The sequence below is a fragment of the Pelodiscus sinensis genome, chromosome 14 (assembly GCF_049634645.1).
Source record: "Pelodiscus sinensis isolate JC-2024 chromosome 14, ASM4963464v1, whole genome shotgun sequence".
Lineage (NCBI taxonomy): Eukaryota > Metazoa > Chordata > Testudines > Trionychidae > Pelodiscus > Pelodiscus sinensis.
In genome coordinates this window covers 36023900-36046755 of record NC_134724.1, presented here as the reverse complement: position 1 = coordinate 36046755, position 22856 = coordinate 36023900, and the positions used below count along the sequence as shown (strand labels likewise).

Below are 22856 nucleotides of genomic sequence, written 5' to 3'. Positions count from 1 at the left end.
CTTCCTCCCTGCCCCCTCCCTGCCAGCACTGATCTGCTGATCCTTTCAGCAAGCCAGGAGTAGCATCTGCATTCCTCCAGCTCCAGCAATGCACTTGCTCTGTCTAGCTCTTGAACTCCTTTTATATGGGTCTCCTGGGCCCTGATTGGCAGCTCCCTGCAGCCTCTGATTGGCTGCTTCCCCTGCAACTACTCTAGGCTGCTTGGAGGTCTCCTCTACTACTCTTTCTCTGTGACAATTGTGGCAGGACACTGAAGCCTCCAGCAAGTGGCCTCTGAGTCTAGTCCACCCTGTCACAAGCACTAAATTAACCTTTGCCATGTAGCTAATCCCAAAATGCTTTACAATAGCAGTGCAAAGGGCCCTTAACGTGGCACCTCCTAAGCAGAATTTATTATGAATGCAGCCGAGACCCACACAGCGCACCTTGTTGAGGGAGATCAAAGCTCAGTACAATGACAATAATGGGGGACTTCCACCGCTCATTACATAAATTGGCCAAATGTCATGGGGTGGGGAGAGAGAAGAGATTGTTGACACCTTGTATGAGTGTCGCTCGGGGCACAGGCTCTGCTCAATTCAGCCCTAAGTCACTCACCTGGGATGGCTCAAGAAGTGAGTTTAGCAGGGCCACCAAGGACGAGTCAGTGACCTCGGTCTAACCTTGTTCCACAACCCTTGGAGGAGGAATCTGATAAAGAACCCAGCATTGCAGCGCTAATCTTTAGACAGCAGGATTCCAAAAAACCCAGCCCAGCTCACCAAGAAGACCGACAACTAAAGGGAAGTCCATAGGCATCCTCACACTGGGTGTAAAGGCGCTTTGCACTGGAGACCAAAACACTCAGGAGCTGGTCCCAAAGCATTCTCTGCCAGGGCTTTGGCGAAGGGACTACAGCCCAGAGGAGGGCCGGCTAGGGCAGAGTCTGATCGTCTTAGAGCCTCTTTCTTGGAGAAGGTCTTTCCACCCTAAAAAGGACACTCACGACATGGACACTCCCCTTCTAGTGACAAACAGCCAAGCGGCTCGTAAAACAACTTGGGAAACTGGAAACCTCCAGGTGCTGTGCAGCCATACTTGAGAGACACGAAAACAAAACGAGGACACGGCCCATCTTGAGGAACGTTATCGATGTTTTGTAATTTCCTCGGGAAATCAGTGGTATCTCGGAGATAGCTCGGAGCGTTGGTAACAGGGTTTGAGGAGGGAGTCTACATAGCTGGATAATCCGGTCATAAGTGTGCCAATACCTGAAATGATGGGGCGTCCGGGGTTTCCAGGTTTATGGATTTTGGGAAGCAAATAGAATAATGCTGGCCGGGGTTCAGAAGGCGTGTCTGTGTGAATTTGGTCCCGAGTAGAAGCAGGGAGTTCCTTAATCAGATGGCGTAATTTCTTTTGGTATTCTAAAGTGGGATCAGAGGAGAGAGGTCTGTAAAATGTGGTATTGGAGAGTTGTCTAGCTGCCTCCTGTTCATAGTCCGACTTAGTCATAATGACCACAGCACCCCCTTTCTCAGCTGGCTTGATTATAATGTCAGAGGTTTTTTGGGGGACTCTGGATAACACAGCATTCAGCGCAGCTGAGATTATGTGTCACCTGTTGTTGTTTGCGCATAATGTCAGTCTGTGCACAGTTGCGGAAGCATTGAATATAGAAATCCAGATCGTAACTACGACCGTTGGGGGTAGTCCACATAGAATTTTGTTTCTTTTGGTGTTGGTAGGGGGGATTTAGCTGATTAGCTTGATGTTCATTGGTGTCTTGGAAATATTCCCGTAGACGGAGAAAGAAGGCTGCAAGGCTTGAAGTCTTCTTTCGCTGTCTCTGTCTACAGGAATACTGTGCTATCCATCATTTCAAGTATTGGCACACTCATTACCGGATTATCCAGCTATGGAGACTCCCTCCTCAAACCCTATGTTACCAACACTCCTAGCTATCTCCAAAATACCACTGACTTCCTGAGGAAATTACAAAACATCGATAACCTTCTTGATAACACCATCCTTGCCACAATGGATGTAGAAGCTCTCTACACCAATATTCCACTTGAAGGTGGATTACAAGCGATTAGAAACACTATCCCATATGTTACCACAGCAAATCTGGTGGCAGATCTATGTAACTTTGTTCTTACCCACAATTATTTCCAATTTGGGGACAACTTATACCTCCAGATCAGCGTCACAGCCATGGGTACCCGCATGGCCCCACCGTACGCTAACATCTTTATGGCTGACAGAGCAATTCCTCAACTCTTGTCCCCTATTACTCCTCCTTTACTTACGCTACATCAATGATATCTTTATCATTTAGACCCACGGTCTAGAAACGCTGGACGAATTCCACAGAGAATTTAACAACTTGCACCCATCAATCTCAGCCTTGACCATTCGACACGAGAGATCCATTTCCTGGACACCACAGTACAAATCTCTGATGGCAAAATCAATACCATTCTCTACAGAAAACCCACTGACTGCTACGCTTACTTACATGCCTCCAGCTTCCATCCAGGACACACCATACGATCCACCGTCTATAGTCAAGCCCTTAGATATAATCGCATCTGCTCCAATCCCACTGACAGAGACCAGAAACGTCAAGATCTCTACCAAGCATTCGTAAAACTCAATTACCCATCAGGGGAAGTGAAAGAACAGATTGAGAGGGCCAGATGAATACCCAGAAACCAGCTACTCCTAGATAGGCCCAAGAAAATCAACAATAGAACGCCTCTTGTCATCACCTACAGCTCCCAGCTCAAACCCCTCCAATGCATTATCAATAACCTACAACCTATACTGGAACAGGATGCTACACTCCAAGAGGCTCTGGGTGATAGACCTATACTCTCCCATAGACAACCACCTAACCTCAGGAAGATTCACACAAACAACCACAGGGCACACCACGTTAAAACTAACCCTGGAACTTTCCCTTGCAACAAACCCCGCTGCCAGCTTTGTCCACATATTTACTCTGGAGACACCATCACTGGACCTAACCATATCAGTTATACAATCCAGGGCTCATATTCCTGTATGTCCAGCAATGTGATATATGCCATTATGTGCCAACAATGCCCCTCTGCGATGTATGTTGGACAAACTGGTCTGTCACTTCGCCAAACAATTAATGCTCACTGATCAAACATCAGAAATCTCCACACACACAAACCTGTCAGCCAGCATTTCAGTCAAATTGGTCCTTCTCTTAAAGCCCTGACAACGTGGGTCTTACAACAAAGAGACTTTAACACCCAATTACAGAGGGAGACCTCAGAACTTTTATTTATGCTAAAATTCGACAGGTTGCGAATGAGCCTTCATCATGATCAGGACTCGCCGAGTGGCGGTGAGCCCCGCTCGCCAGCCGTGCAGTTCTGCGCTCTGCACACGTGCAGATCGGGCTGCGCCGGCTCTTCTGGGGTGTAATCTACTTGCCACAGGCGAGTAGATTACATTGTTTGTTGAGCCCTGATCATGATGATAATTATCTTACACATTACAAAGACAGCCTCCCCACCTTTTGATATTTGTAGTGACCCCAGATTAGCCATTTCATTGACTCTTACAATAACCATTTTCCTCCTTCCTTGTCACTTCTCCCCCTTACCCCCACTTTTTGATCTATGTAGCTGAATTGTCTGTTTGTAAATTTTTTTATCTTCTTTTATTGTATCCCTCTGTCATAAAATGGTCATGCCTGTTCACTTTCAGAATATGATCTGAGGAAGTGGGTCTGCCCCACAAAAGCTCATCACCTAATAAACTATCTTGTTAGTCTTTAAAGTGCTACATGACTGCTTTTTTGTTTTACCAAGAGCAGACTAACACGGCTACTATTCATCTTGAGGTAAAGCAAGTGGGCGCCCAGGGCATGCAGTGGCCACAAGTCCTTAGCTTAGGCAAGACTGAAAGGGACCTAAGGAAGCCAGGGGAGAGGGCATCATGAAGGCCCATGGAATTCAGGCTTGGCTAATGCACGGTAGAGCTGTCAGACACATGGCTGGCTCCTACACAACCCCCCAGGGGGAAAAGAGCTGGCCATTGCTGGGAGCTTGAAGCATTCAGCGTTGGCCACTACTGGAGACAGGATGCTGGGCTGGTTGGGTCCTGTGCCTGTTTGGACCATGCCTACGTGCCTCGTGTGACCGTGCAAAGCTGAACGGGCGGCAGTTAACAATGGACAGGCCAAGAGGGCTCCTGCACCCAGCCCAGGCACAGGCTGCTACGCGCTCGCTCAGCTCCACCAGGGCAATGGGCGGCGGGCAGCTGGGATGCCCTACAGCTTCGTAATTGTCACTCTGCAATGCTCGCTCAGGGACGCCAGGAACGGGTCCTGCTCAGAGCAGCCGGTTTTGTCTCTCGGGGGTCGCTCGTCTTCCTCTTCCTCTCCCCTTTCCTCACTCAGATTAAAGACCAGCTTCAGCGTCTCGGGCTGCACAGAGTTCAGGACGATCACGCCCAGCCCCAGCAAGAAGCACAGCAGCCCTGCAATGCAACATGGGGGACTAGTTACTGATGGGCCAGCGGGACCTGGCCTGCGTGCCACTGCCTCTCTGCCACGAGAGGGCGCCCTGCGCTTGGCTGAGCTGCACACAGGCCTTGGAACCCCCTGCTCCGATGCTAATAGAGATGCAGCCGTATTAGTCTGATCTTGCTGAAACAAAAAACAGGACTAGGCAGCACTTTAAAGACTCACAAGATGGTTTATTAGGTGACGAGCTTTCCTGAGCCAGACCCACTTCCTCAAATCAATTTCTCTTCCACAATTTGATCTGAGGAAGTGGGTCTGGCCCATGAAAGCTCATCACCTAATAAACTATCTTGTTAGTCTTTAAAGTGCTGCATAGTCCTGTCTGTTGCTTCTGCTCTGATGCGGCAGGGCCAAGCACCCCCGGGCACAGGCATCGACTTGGTGGGTGCTTCAGGGCTGGAGCACCCATGAGGAAAAAGGAACGGGTGCTCGTCACCCGTCGGCAGCCAAGCCCCCCCTTCCCCTAGTGCTTCTTGCCTGGCAGGGGCTCCGTTAACACACAGGGGCCCCATTAACCAACTCCTTTCCCTCCCGCCCACCACCAAACGGCTGTTTTGCAGCATTCAGGCTGTCTGGGAAGGGGACAGGGCACGCTCAGGTGAGGGGACGGGGGCTTGGGGAAAGGAGTGAAACAGGGGCAAGGTGGGGATGGAGCAGGGATAGGAAACGACAGGGCGGGGGGTGGGTGAAGGAGTGGCATGGGGGTGAGGCCTGGGGCAGAGGATGGGTCGAGCATCCCTCAGCTAGAGGGCAGGCTGGCACCTAGGGCCCAGGATCTGGGACAGGCTGAGGAGAACAGACTACGGCACCCCAAGGGAGGCCTCCTTCTGTTTCGCGTCGCACAGGCAGGGTAATAACAAAACGAAACCGGCTCTCTAGGAAGAGACAGACAACTATTCGCAAAGGTGCTGCCAGAGCCCCGAACATCCCAGCCATATGAACGTTGCCTTGCATCTTCCTTGCCTGGCCCTCCTGCAACTTTGCTGCCCTCTCCAAGTTCCACACAATTGCTACCGGCTTTCTAGAACGCCGTCGACTAGCCTCCGTATTATCCTGCCCACCCGACCAGCTTGTCCCCTTTTCAGTGCGCTGCTGCTGTTGCACGCCGGGCAGTACATCACCGAGCTGTCTACAGCGAGCTGGGCCCCTTTCTTCTGGAGTCACAGATGCACGAGAACCCGCTTGCATGTCCAAAGAGACACACCCACTGTTTGCCAGCCCCCCAGCCACTGAGCCTGGCTAGCTCTTTGCCAAGTTCCTCGCGCTCTTCTCCAGTCTTGCCTCGCTGAAGTATTTGTGGGTCATCGGCTAATGTTACTACCTTGCGACTCAGAGCTTTCCCTGTAATAACGGCGGGAAACCAGCCCTAGCTTTACCGCTCCAATATCTGAGGAGCTGAACACACCAAACCTTGTGGTCACTCACTCAGACTATACCGGAGAATGCCTTCTCTGGACATACACTCACGCCCTCCATTATGGCCATGAACACCCAATACTTCTCCTCTTGCACTGTTATCCAGAGCTTCCTGTGTGCCAGGGCTGAGCTGCCGGCACCCCTGGGACTGGCAGCTCAGAGCCCGGCACCTCCGGGCCTGGCAGCTCAGAGCCCGGCACCTCCGGGCCTGGCAGCTCAGAGCCCGGCACCCTCGGGCCTGGCAGCTCAGAGCCCGGCACCCTCGGGCCTGGCAGCTCAGAATCTGGCACCTCCAGGCCTGGCGGTTCAGAGCTTGGCACCTCCAGGCCTGCCACATTAGTTATGACAGTAAAACAGTTACTTGAGCCCCAACTGCTTGGGCCCTGGCACCTCTTCCATTCAAACTTAATTTGATCTTAATTTGCCGTGATCGCAACGGGGGAGCAATTTACAGAAATGGGATTATCCACCCTGAGGAGAAGCAGAAACCTGCTGCCTGATTAGAAACCTCTACGCAGGGTGGCACTTAATCCCCTCCTCGGCCCCGTGGGCCTGGGCTGCGATCTGCTCAGATCTGTCTCCCCGGACTCACAGGCCCAGCTCCCTCCCTCCGCGTGGGTGATGAGAAGCTGCATTTCGGGCCTGGAAAGAACTTTCTCCAGGGCTAGCAGCAGAGCCCCGGGAATGCTCCCGTGGAGCACTGAGCCCGCTCGGAGTCAGGGGGACTTAGCATCCCCCGTCGGTTCCCTGTGCCAGGTGCAGCCTGCCCCCACCTTTGCCCCCACCCAGCCCCTCCTCTGTGCTGCTAGCTCCCCCCGAGGAGCCCCCCAGTCCCTCTGAGGAGCCGGCTACTGACCTGTTGCAAGCGTGAGCCAGAAGGAGGCCCCGTAGACAGTCTGCAAGGCAGCTGGGCCGAAGCGGATGGTGCACAGGGGGGCATGCCTGGCGACGGAGAAGAAGAGCAGCGAGCAGACCAGCAGCACCGCCGTGAGCAGGATCGTGTAGCCCCCATACAGCAGGATGGGCATGGAGAACAGCACATTGGAAATGAGCCAGGTGCAGAAGGCCAACCTGTGAGGAGCAGCAGGGGTGAAAGGGTCTCGTCTCCTGGCCCTGGGGGGGGGTGCCCCCCTGTGCAACGCAGGGGTGGTGGCAGCGCAGGGCACAACGGCAGCAGGCTGCACTCACTTCACACTGGTCCAGCGGGCTACCCAGAGCCGGGCCCACCGATCCCCGGGATCTGTCCTGCACCCAACCTGAGCTCAGCCCTGGTGTAATGCTGCTGAACTGCAGGGACGACTTTTGTTAGAGGAGCCCAGTGGGTTACATCTGCCCTGGAACCCATCTTCTCCTTGGCCGCTGGAGCTCGGAGAATGGCCCTGAGTGGTGCGGGTAGGGCGGAGGGTGCAGTGCGCGGGCCCCAAGGCTCACAGGACACGGGAAAACTCTCTAGTCTCACTCGGGGGAACATCTGAGACACCCGGGACTGCCTGGGATGAGCGCATGCAGGAGAATGTCCTACCTGCCATGCTAGGGGCACACCTGCTCTGTGACGCCAGGCCCCCAGAGCGGCCTCGCCAGGGGATGCCCCGGATATCTAGAAATACGACTCAGGGGGATGACCATGGCTCAGATAGACCCCCACAGTCTAAAGCGAGAACCTCCTGCAGGAGGTGGAGTTTGGCTGGGATGGTGGCTATTACCCCTAGTCCTGCAGAAGTGCCACATGGCCGTAACTGAGTAGGGGTGGCCACCAGTCCCTGCGTGAGGCACGGAATTGTCACTGGCTGTGAAGTAAGAGAACCAGCGGCCGAGTCCTGGAGCATCTGGGATGCCTCCTGTCACCCAAGAGCTGGCTTTGCTGAGCTAGCGTGGCTGCAGGGCAGGAGCCCGGCTAAGAAAACCTTTGCTCAGGGTTAGGAGCATTGGAGAGCTCTGCAAGACAGCTCCCCTGTGGGACCACCTGTCCGGTGCTAGTCAAGCCTTGGACAGGCCTTTCCTAAGGATGGTTTGTGGCCATCAGACCCTGTTGCGATGCTACTCAGAGCCACACGCTGTCCATGTCAGGAAGCTACTGTAGCTCCGCCTTCCACCGTTGGGCACCCCTGTCCCTCCCGGACGGTACTCCCGAGGCACAGCCTCTCGCTGGCCCTTACCACAGCATGACGGAGGTGTAGTGGCCAGAGATCCTATACTGGCTGTGCATGCCGCACGGGCTCTCCTGGGTGAACTTCTCTGCCACGTACAGGATGGGGCTGGGCAGCCCCCTGGCCAGGCTGTCTGTGTAAGTGTGGGTGTAGTCTGCGCCTAGGTGCCAGGCAAAGTGCTCGTTATAGTTGATGGTTTCGTTGATCTGAGTCACGGGGTTCCCTGCAGGAGAGAGACACAGTTCTGTCCTATGGCAGTCCCAGGAGACTTACCTCCCCTCTGTCCTGCCAGCCTGCCCTGGGGAGATCAAAGGCCCCAGCATCTACCCCTCTTACTCGCCCTTGACTTGAAGCCCAGGACTCACCCACTAGCGTGATGTTGACCCCCAACAAGCCGATGTGCAGGCCAACGTCAGCGATCACCATGGCGTGGCTGAAGGATTTGTAGGAGGTGTTTGCCCGCACCCCGCCGGTCTCCCAGTCCCGGCTGAAGTTAACACCTGCAAAGGTGGCAGGGATGAGACAGAGCCTCCGTGCTACCGAACCAGCCACTGACTGTGCCGAAGAGCGAGTGACAAACTCCACGTCGCCACGGCAGCTGCCGAGCACCTGTCTGTTGGAAAGGTGTGCACGGACAGCTCTGGAAGGTGGGGCTGCCCCGTAACGGCCCCGTGTGGGCGCTGCCAGCTGGATACCTTCGGCAGGGACTGCATGGAGCCTCAAAGCACAGCCCCACCCCAGTGTCAGCGCCAGGGGTCTGTCCTGCTTGGCTCACCAGGAGGCCACGACGCGTCCCGCCTGTCCCAGATAGGATGCACCATCAGTAGTGGTCCCTGGTAGGGAAGGTGGCTTCGACTCCGGGTTCCTCCCCTCAGCACAGAGCAGCCCAGGGGTAGCTAGGTGGGGAGAGGGCGGGCGGTTGGGAATGGGGGAGCTGGCCTCTTGCAGGGGCAGTAGAATTTGGGGTGGGGGGGTGCTTGGGAGGGGCACAGGAAGTTGAGGGGATGGGGCGTCAGAGGGGCATGTGCCAAAGCCAACTGGTGCCCGAGAGCTGCTGGGAATTGCTGGGAGCCGGGATGGCAATGCAGGGCCTGAGCGCCCCTCTGGGCAGGATGGCTCTTTCTGCTCTGCGGCCCCAGGGTCGGGAGCGCGTGGGTCACAGGCCGGGCGGGCATTGGAGCCAGCCCCAGGGGGTAGGCACGTCGCCACTGTGGCTGCGCGTCGTGGTCCCCTGCCTCCTGCACCCCCCATAGTGGCACAAACAGACTCCACCAGCCAGTAGAATAGAGGGAGTTTATTGCTTCTCCAGGATACAGCACAGCACAGATGTAGTCTGGTTACAGGGACTGGGGCTAGGAGGCCTCAGTGCCCCCCCTTGAGATGGGGGGTGGCTGGGCCCTACAATCCCAGCCCCCTCCCTAGCTCCTTCTCCCCTGCTTCCCCGACCGAAACTAACTCTCTTCCAACCCTGCCCCCCAGCCAGGGGCAGCATTCCACCTTCCTTTGTTCCTCTCCCTGGGGGCTAGCTGGTCAGACAGGTTGAGAGACCCTTGCCTAGTGACTCATCCCCTGTCCTGCTGGGCCGTGCTACAGCCAGCAGCCAGTGGGGGTCACCCACAGCCCCAGCATAGCAACCAGCAAGGTACCCCCACTACGTCACAGCCACGTACGGTGCACAGCTCTGGCGGCCAGCGGCCTGGCCACGACTCCTGCGCACGTCTGAGCGAATCCCGCACGCCTGCCCTGCACAAGGGCTGCCTTTTATTTTTCCCAGTGGGTGCTCCACCCTCCCGCCTCTTCCCACCATGTCGCGTCCGCATGCCAGTTCTCCCTGCCTTCGCCTATTGGGGTGGGGGGCAGCTAATTAACTCTGCTCGCTAATTACCCTGCTGAATCCAGAGCCCCAGAACGTTAGTCAAAAATGGGACTCGCTTGTCTTCTTTCCACCCAGAGTCTTCAATGGGACCCCACCCCCACCCCATTGCCCATCATCAGTCTTTGTCCTCCTCGCTGCGGGGCAGATTTTCTGGCTATTTCCCTCCTCCCTGCCTGCCGGGGCACCCGGAGCGCAGCATCCGGTACTCACTGAGAATCACTGCTCCAATGAAGAGGCTGAGGATCACGCGCAGGAACCAGAAGAACCTCTGTAGGGGGGGACAGAACGGCTCACTGTGAACTCGCTATGGACCAAGGGCTCGCGAGGGCAGACCCTGACAAGCTCTGTTCACGCCCTGGTTCCTGGGACGGGCTGGCCAGACATTCCTGATCAGCTCATTTTCCCGTCAGAAAATGGGCCGCGTTGAAATCACAATGCGCGGCCGCAGGGAAGGAGGGATTCCCGAGGGATTCTCCGCGGGGAAAATCAAAACAAATGAGCCCAGTTAGAAATCTCAACTGGAAGCAAATCGCAACTTTGGGGTCGCTGGTACCAATAGCGAGTGTGAAATGGGGACACATAATAGGGAGCCTGGGGGCTATGGGGGCATTTCTATGACACAGGCCTTCATATTGGGATGGTTTTGATAATATCGGCCCATCCTGTCACTCAACTCCGGAGCCACCAGGGTGTTGCTCTAAAGCAAGAGAGTCTGAAACACAGATGGGCCAGGATACTGTGGTTTCCACGTCACTGGCAGCTCCCGCCCAGGGGAAGACTGCTGGGCCTCATGGGAGTGGGCCCCTAAGGGCAAGTGGGGGCCTGAGAGACCCAGCCCCACAGCAGGTTGAAAATGAGCGAGCAATGTTCTCCTTCCACGTTCCCAAATGGACCTTTTCCTGGATTCTTCAATCCACTCATATTTTCAACGTTTTGTCCCAATTCAGGAAGAAAACGTGCGTCACAATATTGGACTCTGACACCACCCGGGAATTCTGTCGGTCAATCGTGTCTAAGCTAGGCGCGCGGGACCAGGGCTATTTTACACCGGTGTTGGGGGCAGAGCGAGGGGCTGGCATTAGAGGCGAACGCAGGAGTGTCCTGGGAGGGGCCGCCATTGCTACAAGGCCAGCCGAGCCTTGTGGAGGTGTAGAGTCCAGCCAACAGAACATGGGGGTCTCTTCCCTGAAGTTCTCCTGGTTTCTGGGGGGCTCACGCGTTCGCACCGGGGTGATGGGACACCTGGAGCTGGGCAAGCGTCGGAAACCTTGGAACTGGGCCTTAATGTTCCTCGCGAGTCTGGCAGTTGGTCCAGGCCTCCACGAGACAGGGCCAGACATGGCCTATGGAGCCAGCTCCAGAGACAACACCTCAGACATTGAAGAGCCCATGGAAGCTGGCTGCTGGCCAGGCTTGCCCCCATCCCTGCTGCTTGGCATTAAGAGGCACCCCCGTCGCCAGAGTGACCTCCAGTTCCCTGGCGCCGAGAGACCCGGGGACGGGGGGTGACATGTCGGCTGGGGGGTCTCATACACCCTGAGCAGGCCTCTGTCTCTCCATGAGGTGAGGGGAGGGCTCACGGCCTCCTCGGCATTCCAGTGGGCTAATCTATGGGCCAGATGGCTGCTCACAGAGCCGGTCTTAGGGGCCGTCTGCGCCCGCATGTGGGGCCGACCTCCCGAATCCTCCCCCCTGGTTTCCCTGGTTACGCCTTGACCCTTTTTTTCTTTTGCTTGACAAATTTTTGTCTGGTATTTTTTAAACCATCTGGCAACCTTACAGACGAGCCAGGTGGTTGCCCGGGGCCACCAATTGGTTAGGACCGGACCTGGCTGCTCATACCATGCACAGCTCCCTCCCCCCGCCCAAAGTGCCTCCCTCAAATAGCCCCCGTGGAATTCACTCGACCAGAGACAGCGTCGGCTGTTCAGTGCCTTCATGGCCTCTGGTCTGTGCCCCCACATGCCTAGCGGGGGAGCTGGAGTCCACCAGCCGGGAGGAAAGGGGAACACTGCCCTCACAGTTGGCCTAGCATGGGGAGCGATGCGTCTCTCCCCCCGCCGAACCCCCGTCCTTACCCCTTTGCCCCGGATGCCAGGCAGGATGAGAAGGAAGGTGGCCAGCACGGTGAGAAAGACAGAGAGGATCACGGCCCAGCTCGTGTTAAAGAGGAAAGGCGTCCTGGAGACCGGGTAGAAGGGGAAGGAGCCATCAAACAAGGTCATCGCGGCGCCTGGGAGAGGCCGCACACCTGCAGACACAACGTGAGCAGCGAGTGAAGCGAATGGACGTGGCTCTCCCTCCCCGCCGGCACACGTCCTCCTCTCGCCCCACCATGCTGGGTCACCCCTCAGCACCCCTCCAGGTGACATCAAACACCCCGGGGAGGCCCGCCACCACCACCGGCAGCGCAGCGGAACTAGAGCGGCTTCCTGCTGCTCACCCTGCGCGGCTGCTGGCACTTCCCTGCGGCCCAGGGTGGGGCAGTTTCCGGGCAGGGTATGGCAGGAAGAACCCCTTGTCCCCAGCTCTAGCCCTGCTGGTGGTGGCAGCAGGGGACCCTGAGGTGTTTGAAGGCCCGGAGGAGGCAGGCAGGGCGAGAGGTCACACAGGGGTGCACACGGCGAGTTTTGGGGAAGCCCGGCTCTGGGCCAGGTGTATTCCTGGTGCCGGAGCACCGCAGGCCCATCAAACTCGCTGCCTGTGCAAGCAGGGGGTGACTTTCATGCAAGCAAATCACCTTACTCCCATGCATCTGACGAAGTGGGTCTTTGCCCACGAAAGTTTATGCTCCTACACTTCAGTTAGTCTATAAGGTGCCACAGGACTCCTCGTCGCTTTTGCAGATTCAGACTAACACGGCTACCCCTCTGATACTTGACACCTTACTCCCAGACAGACCTGCCCCAGACGAACGTCGTTGCAGGCCATCAGAATCCCTAGACGGAACCAGCCTTGTCTCCATAAAATGGGGTTTAAAAAACGACGTATCCTGTGAATCCCGACAATAGGACCCCCCCACGAGCCTCTCAAAGGGTTCGGCCACATCACCTCAACCGCGAGGAAACCCTTCCTCCTCCCCGCCAGGCTGACGTGGAAATGGCCCTCGAGCAGGGCGTCCGAAAGCAGCAGCAGCTCCATTGATACGATGGAAAGCAGGAAGCCCCCTAACCGTGGGAGGGGCTGGCCATCCCTGGCCCATGCTGTGGCTGCTTCCTGAGCCAGTGTCCCAGGACAGGGAGACAGGCACCGGGCACGCCTGAAAAGCGGTTCTCCGGCGCAGGCGCTGAGCGCACAGAAAATTGCTCACCCTCCGCCCTGCGGAGTTATGCGGGCAGGCAGCGAGTCACCCCGCGCACACGCTGGCCTGGTGCCTGTCCCTCCGTGAGTCACCAGCGCAGGTGCCGCCAGTCGACAAAGGGAAACGAGAAAGTCACAGGAATGAATTCTCCACGGCGCCCCGGGCCTGCCTGGACCCCGAGGCCACAGCGATATGCCGTGGGAATCCCTCACAGCCTCTTCGTACATCGGCGCCACCCACCGCCTCGTCCGCAGGGACCCCTGCGCACCTGGCATTGGGCCGGGGCCTGGCGCGGGGAGGGCCTACGTGCGGCTGGGCCAGTGTATTTCACTTGGGCCCGGGCAGCGCCAGGCCTGGCTCTGTCCTGAGCACCAAGGGTCTGGGGGGAGGGGGAACGGGGCTCTCAGGGCCACAGGCACGTCAGCGAAAGGACACGTTGCTACCGAGCGCCCCACGCGTGAAGGAACCCTACGCTACACTGTTTGGCCGCAAGGCAGCAGCAGGCGTCAAATGCCTCAGTTAAAAGCCCCTCGGCCATGCCTGCCAGAGCCGTAAGGCCGTGAGAGTGAACACACCTGGGGCGCGTCCCCAAGCCCCAGAGCCAGTCCCCGTCTGGTCATGGAGCATGACGGCCAGTGTCTCCTAGCAACTCCCCCGAGCCTGGCTCAGGCCTCTGCGCTGGGCCCCCCCAGACAGCGGCCTGCCCTAGGCGCTGGATGAGGAGGAGCCAAAACAGCGCAACACCCCCCTTTAGTAACCAGCACTGAATGTTCTTGCTGCAGCCAAAGCCCAGGCCTGAAGGGCTGTTGAGCCAGTGACCTCCAGCCCCGGGGAGTGGGGGGGAGAGGGTGAATCCCCCAGAGCTGGCCTGGCCAGGTGCAGAGTGAGGGGCCCTTTGCACGTGTTGTGCACACGTCCGGAGCGCTCCCTGCCCCTCTCGGCGCTGAGTGACTCACACCCCCAGCCCTGGGGTAGTGGGGCGGCAATTCCCCCCACACTCACACACGCCCCCATGTATGAGCAGCTCCTGGTGTCCTTCCTTCCCAAGGGCGGTCACTTGCCAGCAGCCCCAGCAAAGGGGGGGTCCCAGAAGCGCTGCTCTGCCTGCAGAAATGCCCCCAGCCCCCCACCGGGTGCTTTGGGGCGCTGCCCTGAGGCAGGAGAGGCGAGCGCTGACTTACCCCCTCCGCTGACCGCGCGGGGCCGGTGGGCCGCTGGGAGCTGCACCCGCAACTGAGCGAGCGAGGCTGCCTCCCTCGCTCTATATAGGAGCTCCCTGAGCAATGGGCAGGCGGCCAGGCCTGCGCGTCCTGCTCCCCAGGGCACACGCCGCCTGTGCTGACAGCAGCTGGTTGCTGGAGCGTGCCAGGGAAGCTCCCGCCCCACCTGAGCCGTGCACTTGCTCCGAGCCCCGGCCCAGACAGGGAGCAGCAGAGCCGCAGACACGACCTCCCTGCTAGCGCAGCCAAGTGCCCTGTGCTGTGTTCGGCTCTCCCTTCCAGCAGCCCCACGGCTCTCCTCTCCCTGTCTGAGAGCAGAGCCTGGCCCTGGGGTGAGCGGGGTGGGCGTGCCGTGGGGGGCGGGGCTGCATGGTAGCTCGCCCCAGCTGCCAGTAGAGGCACCCCAATGCTGGGGGGGTGGGGCTGAGCCTTGGGGGGGTGGATCCAGGCAAGCTGGGAACCGCATCTGCCCCCCTGGCCTTAGGTCCTCCCCCCCCACTTAAAAATCTCCCGATTCTGAAGCCAGTTTCATGATTTGAGGTGCCTGATTCGTGATTTGGGAACGCTCGAGGCTGGCGTCACAGTCAGTGTGGAGCTGATCGTGCTCTGCCCACACCACCCGCCATCAGGGAAACTGCACCAGTGTAACCCGAGGCACAGCTTAAACCTTCTCCCTACTGCCAGCTGGCTGGATAGGCTCCTGCCCTCGCTCTTTGGGGGCGTGGGTCCTGGATTCTGTATCTCAGCACCTGGTGCCTCCATCCCACAGGACCCTCGCATTGCCCGGTATGTTTCCTACCAAATAGTATGCTAGGAGTGTAGTCCGACACACAAGGAATCCATTAACAATCAGAATCCCCAAGGTAACAATACAACAAAAGAAACAACAAAGGAGAAGAAAGAACAGGAGTAACTAGAACAATACAAAAGCAACAATACCTGAAAGCACCCGCCTAGGTAGACAGCAGGAGGATGCTGTACCGAAATCAGCGGCCAACTTCAAACCCAAGACAGGTTAAATAGAGCCAGGATTTCTTACGTGGTTGTGTTGCTCTTGGGGCAGCATCCTGTAACCCCCATAACCCTCATTTGATACCCTCGCGAGCTGACATACAAAGCATGCCTTGCGAGCTGCCAGGGGAAAGGCTCTGGTCTCTGAACGTCATTGCTCTCTCCATAGTGTGCATCATGAACGTTATGACAATTCTGTTGCATGGTTGTCACTAAAACATAGGGTAAGTTGGGGAATCAGCCAGAGAGTAGCTCCCCAGAGGCAACAGGGAGGAAAGTAATCAACGCCCAGGCGGGGTGTGAAAGAATCCATCAACAGTCACTGTCCGGGCCAGAGAAATACAAGTCAGTGACTCAGCTGCAGGCGGCCACACCAGGGAATTGCTCCAGCACATCCAGGCCCCAGACATGCCTGGACTTGTGCTCTCCAAACGCATGGGTCTGCGGGTACACCACAGAACACAGCGGCCACATGTCCCCCCGCCCCCCAAGGGTAGCACTGTCCCGAGGCTCCTCCGATAGACCCTTAGGTTTGCTTTTGGTAGCCTCACTTGGATTCACTCAGCCTCCAGGGTTCCTGGGCTGACACTTTCAGGACCTTCCCCAAAGCTGTTTCTCCTCAGGCAAGACTGGGAAGTTCTGTGGGGACCATGGAGGCTGGGATGTTCCTTTCTCTGCTTCACTTCAAATAGCCACCACCAAAAATAGCCCCCCTCTCCCCTTGTTTCCACGCTCTGGCACGTGGCTGGTTCTTGCCCATCGCTTCTGCTTCTCCTGTCTTTGCCCCGGACACTAGGCAACGTGGGAAGCAGCGCCCCGAGCTTCTGCCACATTCAGCGTGGCTCTGGGGGGGCCCTGTGGCACTTTAGAAGCACCCCCCTAGTCTGCAGCACCTGGGCATTCACCCCAGAGGCTCCCATGGAAACTGCCATGAACGCCAGGTTGCCGCTGGGGTTCATTTTGGCCACGGAGAGCACAGGAGATAGACTGCCCAGAGCGCTTGTGCCATGGGAGACAGGCAGAGCGGACAGACAGGCAGGGCCGTTTTACCGCGCGGGGAGGAGACGGGGAAAACACCAGGAACAGCGTTTCTCCCTGTTCTTCGCCTAGCACAGCGCTTAACTCTCTGTCTCGCTCATGGGGTGCAGGGCTGACTCCATTGGGGTGCAGCTGGGCAGGCTGCTCCCCCACGCCCCATAGCCACAAGCTTCTGAGGCCCCCCCCCCACAGGCCTCCTCTGACCCAGCAGAGCCACTGCAAGCCATCGAGCAGCTCACTCGCCTTCCTGGCGACCCTGCCTGCTCAGCCTCTGAGGTGCCGCATGGGGGCCAGACTGGCCCGTGTACCCCTCCCTGCATGGACTGGGGGAGGAAGGTGCCCTTAGAGTCTGGCGAGGGCGGCAGGTGCTGTGTGGGAAGAAGCACGTGGTGTTACAGCCCCGCGAGGAAGAAGAAACGTCCCAGGAACGCCTTCGTTGCTTGGTTTCAGTAAAGCCCCAGGTTGACCCTGCCAGGGTCCAAACACTGATGCATGCGTGCTGCGAGTCACCAACTGCTCGGCCCAAACCGGGTGTTGACAGGGCCTCCGGCTGGGCCAGCGGGGGGTGCTGAGACCTTGCTACTGCCCCGCCCGCTGCGCGTCTGCATTTCGACCCACTCTCTGAGGACGCTAGGAAAATGGCCCAGCAAGATGAAGTTCTGGGCTGCTCGGGCCCAGGCATGAAGGGCTGGAATGGAAGGGGCGGTCCCTTTGCATAGGCGGTTGCTCTAGTCCAGCCAGAGGGTGCCAACAGCTTGGGAGGAGAAAAACAAAGTGGGCTTGGGGGCCAATGGGCAGAGTGGAAAAGACCCATGTGCCGGGCGGGCGACCGCCAAAGGGCCCTGTGTCCGTTTGCACGTTGCGGAGGGGTGCAAAGACTGAGGCAGGACGAGGGGTGATCAGCGGTGGCCGGGCGTGGTGGCGTGAGAGGAAGGAAGCGAATGAACGGGAAGCCGACAAGCAGTGAGCTGCAGCCAGATGCAGCTGGCTGTGACCCTCACGTTAGGGCAGGGGCAGCCCCGATTAAAGCCCACACAAAGGCACAGTAGGGAGGAATTCGACACAGGCTTAGTGGCCTGGCTGGCCACACAGGCTGATGGCGCTCTCCTGGCTCTCTCTGGAGCAAAAAGGGGCCTGTTCTACAGATTAGGGTGTCCCAACACAAAGCGCAGGTCTCTGAGCCCTGTCAGGCGGTCACACCAGCACCGTGTCTTGGGCACACACACAAAGCGCAGGTCTCTGAGCCCTGTCAGGCAGTCACACCAGCACCGTGTCCTGGGCACACACAAAGCGCAGGTCTCTGAGCCCTATCAGGCGGTCACACCTGCACCGTGTCTTGGGCACACACACAAAGCGCAGGTCTCTGAGCCCTGTCAGGCGGTCACACCTGTACCGTGTCCTGGGCATACACACAAAGCGCAGGTCTCTGAGCCCTGTCAGGCGGTCACACCTGCACCATGTCCTGGGCACACACACAAAGCGCAGGTCTCTGAGCCCTGTCAGGCGGTCACACCTGCACCGTGTCTTGGGCACACACACAAAGCGCAGGTCTCTGAGCCCTGTCAGGCAGTCACACCTGCACCGTGTCTTGGGCACACACACAAAGTGCAGGTCTCTGAGCCCTGCCAGGCGGTCACACCAGCACCGTGTCTTGGGCACACACACAAAGTGCAGGTCTCTGAGCCCTGCCAGGCGGTCACACCAGCACCGTGTCTTGGGCACACACACAAAGTGCAGGTCTCTGAGCCCTGCCAGGCGGTCACACCTGTACCGTGTCCTGGGCACACACACAAAGCGCAGGTCTCTGAGCCCTGCCAGGCGGTCACACCTGTACCGTGTCCTGGGCATACACACAAAGCGCAGGTCTCTGAGCCCTGTCAGGCAGTCACACCTGTACCGTGTCCTGGGCATACACACAAAGCGCAGGTCTCTGAGCCCTATCAGGCGGTCACACCTGCACCGTGTCTTGGGCACACACACAAAGTGCAGGTCTCTGAGCCCTGTCAGGCAGTCACACCTGCACCGTGTCCTGGGCACACACACAAAGCCATGTCCTGGGCACACACACAAAGCGCAGGTCTCTGAGCCCTGTCGGGCGGTCACACCAGCACCGTGTCCTGGGCACACACACAAAGCGCAGGTCTCTGAGCCCTGTCAGGCAGTCACACCTGTACCGTGTCCTGGGCATACACACAAAGCGCAGGTCTCTGAGCCCTGTCAGGCAGTCACACCTGTACCGTGTCCTGGGCACACACACAAAGCGCAGGTCTCTGAGCCCTGTCGGGCGGTCACACCAGCACCGTGTCCTGGGCATACACACAAAGCGCAGGTCTCTGAGCCCTGTCAGGCAGTCACACCTGTACCGTGTCCTGGGCATACACACAAAGCCGGCCTTCTCCCCCTGCTGGCTCCAAAACCACAGTCACCAGCAGATAGAAAGGGAAGGTGGCAGTGAGCTGGTTTCCCGGAAAACAGGCCTCCGACCCGGCACAGCGCGGGATCCAGAGCCCGGCCTCGCCTTGCTTATACCTGGCAGGGCCTTGGGAGTCGGGCTGGCACCTTAGGCTCCTCGCTGCTATTCATGGAAATGGCCAGAACCTGAGCCAAGCGAGGAAGAAAGAGCCCAAGCAAATTCCAGGGGAGGCGAAGGGGTTGGCCTGGCAGGACCAGGCTTGGAGTGTTATTCATTGCGTGTTGTCCACAGAGCCATCCTCACCCACCAGCTCTCTCCAAAGCCGGGCACAAAACCAGGAGGAACATTCCAGCCCAGCTTGGAAGCAGCAGAGCAGATAACAGCAGAGGGAGGATGGCCTAGCGGTTAGGCACTTGCAGAGCAGTGGGGGTGGGGGGGTCAGCTCCCAGCACTGCACAGACCCTGCCCTGGGCTTCCCCTGGGACTTTGGGCAAGTCTGTGAGGCTCACGCAGCTCCCAGCTCAGTCATGGGGGGGGACAGGCGGGGGGGGGGAATTCCTCCTGCAAGGTGCTGTGTCCTGCGAGGTGTACACGTGCTCTCCGACCCGCCAGCTGTGCACACGGTAGGCCTGTGAAGTTATGAACCAGATCGGGGGAGGCAGGCAGGGCTGGGGATGGTGTCCCAGGCCCAGGCACCCACCAACACCGCCCCTCTCCCCAGGGGGTCAGGGTTAACAAGCCCCACACTTCAGCAGCACCAGACCTTGATCTAGCCCAAGCCAAACCAGTTGCAGACCCAGGCCAGGAGCTCTAGCAGGGGCTACGCTCTCTGCCCCACGCCAAGGCGCTCCCCTCCCCCGCACGGGCTGTGCTCTGCTCCGGCGCTGCCATGGGAGGGGCAGATTCATGGTCTCAACTTCAGGCTGAGTTCCCAAGAATCTCCCTTTTCCTAGGAACTGCCTTATGTGTATTTCGGTCTCTCCCCACCCCCGTTATTCCCTGGAACGCTCCCCTAGTGCCCCCCCCCCCACACCCACGGGAGCCGGGTGCACAAACAGGATGCAGTGGTTCTGAGAGTCCACAGGCCGCTTGGCCTGAGACGGTGGGGGCAGGGCTGTGGGGCACAGACTGGCCCTGCCTGAATGTCCAGGGCCCGGCTGTTTTCGTAACCCTTCCATCAGGCGGAGCCAGCATCAGCCAGAGTCAGGATCAGTATCTCCATCCATCCATCCATCCAACACAGAACCCAGCCAGCTGGGAAATTCACCCCTTGGGCACCACGGGGTTCCGTCAGTCATGGGGGACGGGTCTCAGGACTCCTGTTACAAGTTTTGGAGGTTCTGGTGTGCAGGGGCGGGGCCTTTGGTGGAAGGGGCGGGGCCAGCAAACGAGCCTCTCTGAAGCGGGGGTTCACCATTGCCCAGGCATTGTTTTGGGCAGTCCTGGGTTACAGAACAATTTCTTCCACGTCGCTGGAAGGAGACACATGCAAGGAATCGGCTGCAGAAGCATTTTGCAGGCAACAGAGTCTTCCCAGCTGCTGCCTGGGACAAGGCAAGCAGCCAAGTTAGGGAGGGGTGGGACACGTGCGTGATCTCGCGGATCTGCCCCGGCAGAGCCCCACGGTCTGCCCTCCGGCCTTGGATCAACGTGATTAACTTGAGGCCGGTGCTTGACTTCAATGGAACGAACGTTCAACCCGGGGGTCCCGAGCAGGTCGGGGCTTAAGCAATCTGTCCACCAGGCCTTTGATTGTGCATTAATTCCAGTGGGGCCCCTCCTGGATGCAGATGGCTGAACCCATGCCCCTGCCAGGGATCCTGGCCCTCTCCCAGCTTAGCCCTGGCTGTGGAGGGGTCAGACAGAGCCTATCGTCTGCAGGCCGAATTGACTCTGTGCCCCAGGGCAGCCAGGGGGAGACTCCTGCCATAGCTTGTATGGCACATCAGCTGTGTCTGAGCAGCACCAGCTCCCCCCCAGCCCTGTCCCGGAGAGGCGCGCTCAGCGACACGCACGGGGCCCTCCTTTGACTGCAGCCCGGGCTCAGAGCAGCGGGAGGCCGGGCACTCGCCCGGGGTGATTCCTGCCTCTGCAGGAATGTCTTGGTGTGGCAGTGGGTGCAAGAGTGCTGCGCGGGAGGAGACAGCGTGCAGGGCGCGCCGTAGGCCCACTGCCAGCGGCCGAGCAGGGCCCCAGCTCCAAGGAAACAGGCGTCTCCTGTGTGCAAACGGCACCGGCTGATTGGACCACTCAGTTCGCCCATCAGCCCTGGTCAACAATCGTGCAGTGTCAGCAAATGTAGGGGGGGTCCCCCAAACCGTTCAGCCGGCAGGGGGGTCAGCCCAGCCCCTCTTTTGATCCCAGCGCGTCCATTTCACTTATATGCTCTTCGGGGCAGATACTGTCTGTGCGTCTGCCCAGTGCACAGGACAGTGAGCTGTGGATCTCAGCTGGTGTAAATAATTAATCATCATAATTAGCAGTAATTAGCAGCTAGGAAAACCACTTGGTTTCCCCCACCCCGATCACTGAGCTCTGCCAAGCACAGGAACAGGCCCTGTCACATGGCCTGTTTGGGGGGCCGCGAGCCTGGGCAACCCCCTGCCGCTTGGCACGCTGGCCGTGGGTGTCAGAGGCGAGGGGATGTCGTCTCCCTGGGGTGCACGCAGCCAGCAGATGCAGCGGGCCCCTGGTGAGGGGTGGGCGACCAGCTTGGGGGCTTGCTCCTGGGGCCAGGTGGAGGAGCCGGGCTGCTTTTGAAAGCCTCAGTCACGGGGAATGTGCTCTGCTTTTGGCAGCGCCGGGGGAGGGGCGAAGGGGAACCAAAGCACCTGCAAAGCTATCGTGGAAGGGAGAGCTGCCCGGGGCGTGCTGTTCAATGACGCCGTGGTGGGCAGAGAGAGGTTCATAGCTGACTGGGGCTGGCAAAGGCGGGCCGGGGGTCCCTGCCACAGCTCTGCCCGGCAGTCCCCCTGCTGTGCCAGTCCTGGGCGCCTCCTGCCCTCCAGTTTTGCCCATGCCCATAATCCTGGCCTTCAGCGCCCACACCAGGGCCTGGCACCGCACCGGCTGCTGCCGTTCCCTAGGTAAATTCACCTCTGGCCTCCTTGAGGGGGCCCACTCAGGGCTCAGCCTCCAGCCCAGAGGTCTCGACTCAGTTTGCCTCAGGGCCAGTCCTCAAATCCACCTAGTCCGCCTGCAGGTCCCCCCCCCCCGGGCACTTCTGCCCTGGCCCCAGGGGGACGTGGCCAGTCCTGAGGAGTACACAAGTTGGCGGAGTGGTGGGCTAGGCCAGAGGGGATGGCATAGGGCCCAGGGAGCGTTGTGTAGGGGCTGAAGCCGGGGGGACTGTGGAGGGTCACCGGTGTGCTGGGGAACAGAGGCGGGGCAGGGCACGTCACTGGGCTATTGAGTAACGGATGGAACGGAGGGGGTGGGGTCAGTGACAGAGGATGCTGTAATGGATGGGGCTGTGGTCAGTCGGGGGTGCTGGGTTACAAGCGGGAGCAGTGGAGGTTGTGCTTGGTGGCAGAGGTGTTGGATATGCGGGGGGGGGTAGATCACTGGGGTGTTTGGTAACAGGGTGGTGGGGCTGTGGTCAGTCGGGGGTGCTGGGTTACAAGCGGGAGCGGTGGAGGTTGTGCTTGGTGGCAGAGGTGTTGGATATGCAGGGGGGTAGATCACTGGGGTGTTTGGTAACAGGGTGGTGGGGCTGTGCTCAGTCGGGGGTGCTGGGTTACAAGCGGGAGCGGTGGAGGTTGTGCTTGGTGGCAGAGGTGTTGGATATGCAGGGGGGTAGATCACTGGGGTGTTTGGTAACAGGGTGGTGGGGCTGTGCTCAGTCGGGGGTGCTGGGTTACAAGCGGGAGCGGTGGAGGTTGTGCTTG

At 58.7% G+C, this 22856-nt stretch overlaps 1 protein-coding gene across 2 annotated transcripts in view; it reads right to left on the bottom strand.

The window, feature by feature from the left end:
- Window positions 1–15620, bottom strand: part of DUOX2 (dual oxidase 2) — a 72911-nt gene extending 57291 nt beyond the window's left edge. The window contains exons 1-6 of one of the 2 annotated variants that reach the window (XM_075897467.1): window positions 15447–15620; window positions 12065–12237; window positions 10197–10254; window positions 8476–8610; window positions 8120–8333; window positions 6820–7034 (exon numbers count right to left, since the gene is read on the bottom strand). In XM_075897467.1, the coding sequence (XP_075753582.1) occupies window positions 6820–7034; window positions 8120–8333; window positions 8476–8610; window positions 10197–10254; window positions 12065–12211 (769 nt within the window). In that variant the 5' untranslated portion in view covers window positions 12212–12237; window positions 15447–15620. Of the gene's footprint in view, window positions 1–6819; window positions 7035–8119; window positions 8334–8475; window positions 8611–10196; window positions 10255–12064; window positions 12238–14468; window positions 14817–15446 lie in introns of those variants that run through there. The other variant, XM_075897466.1, reaches the window with a different exon arrangement.
- Between the last annotated feature and the right edge of the window lie 7236 nt (window positions 15621–22856).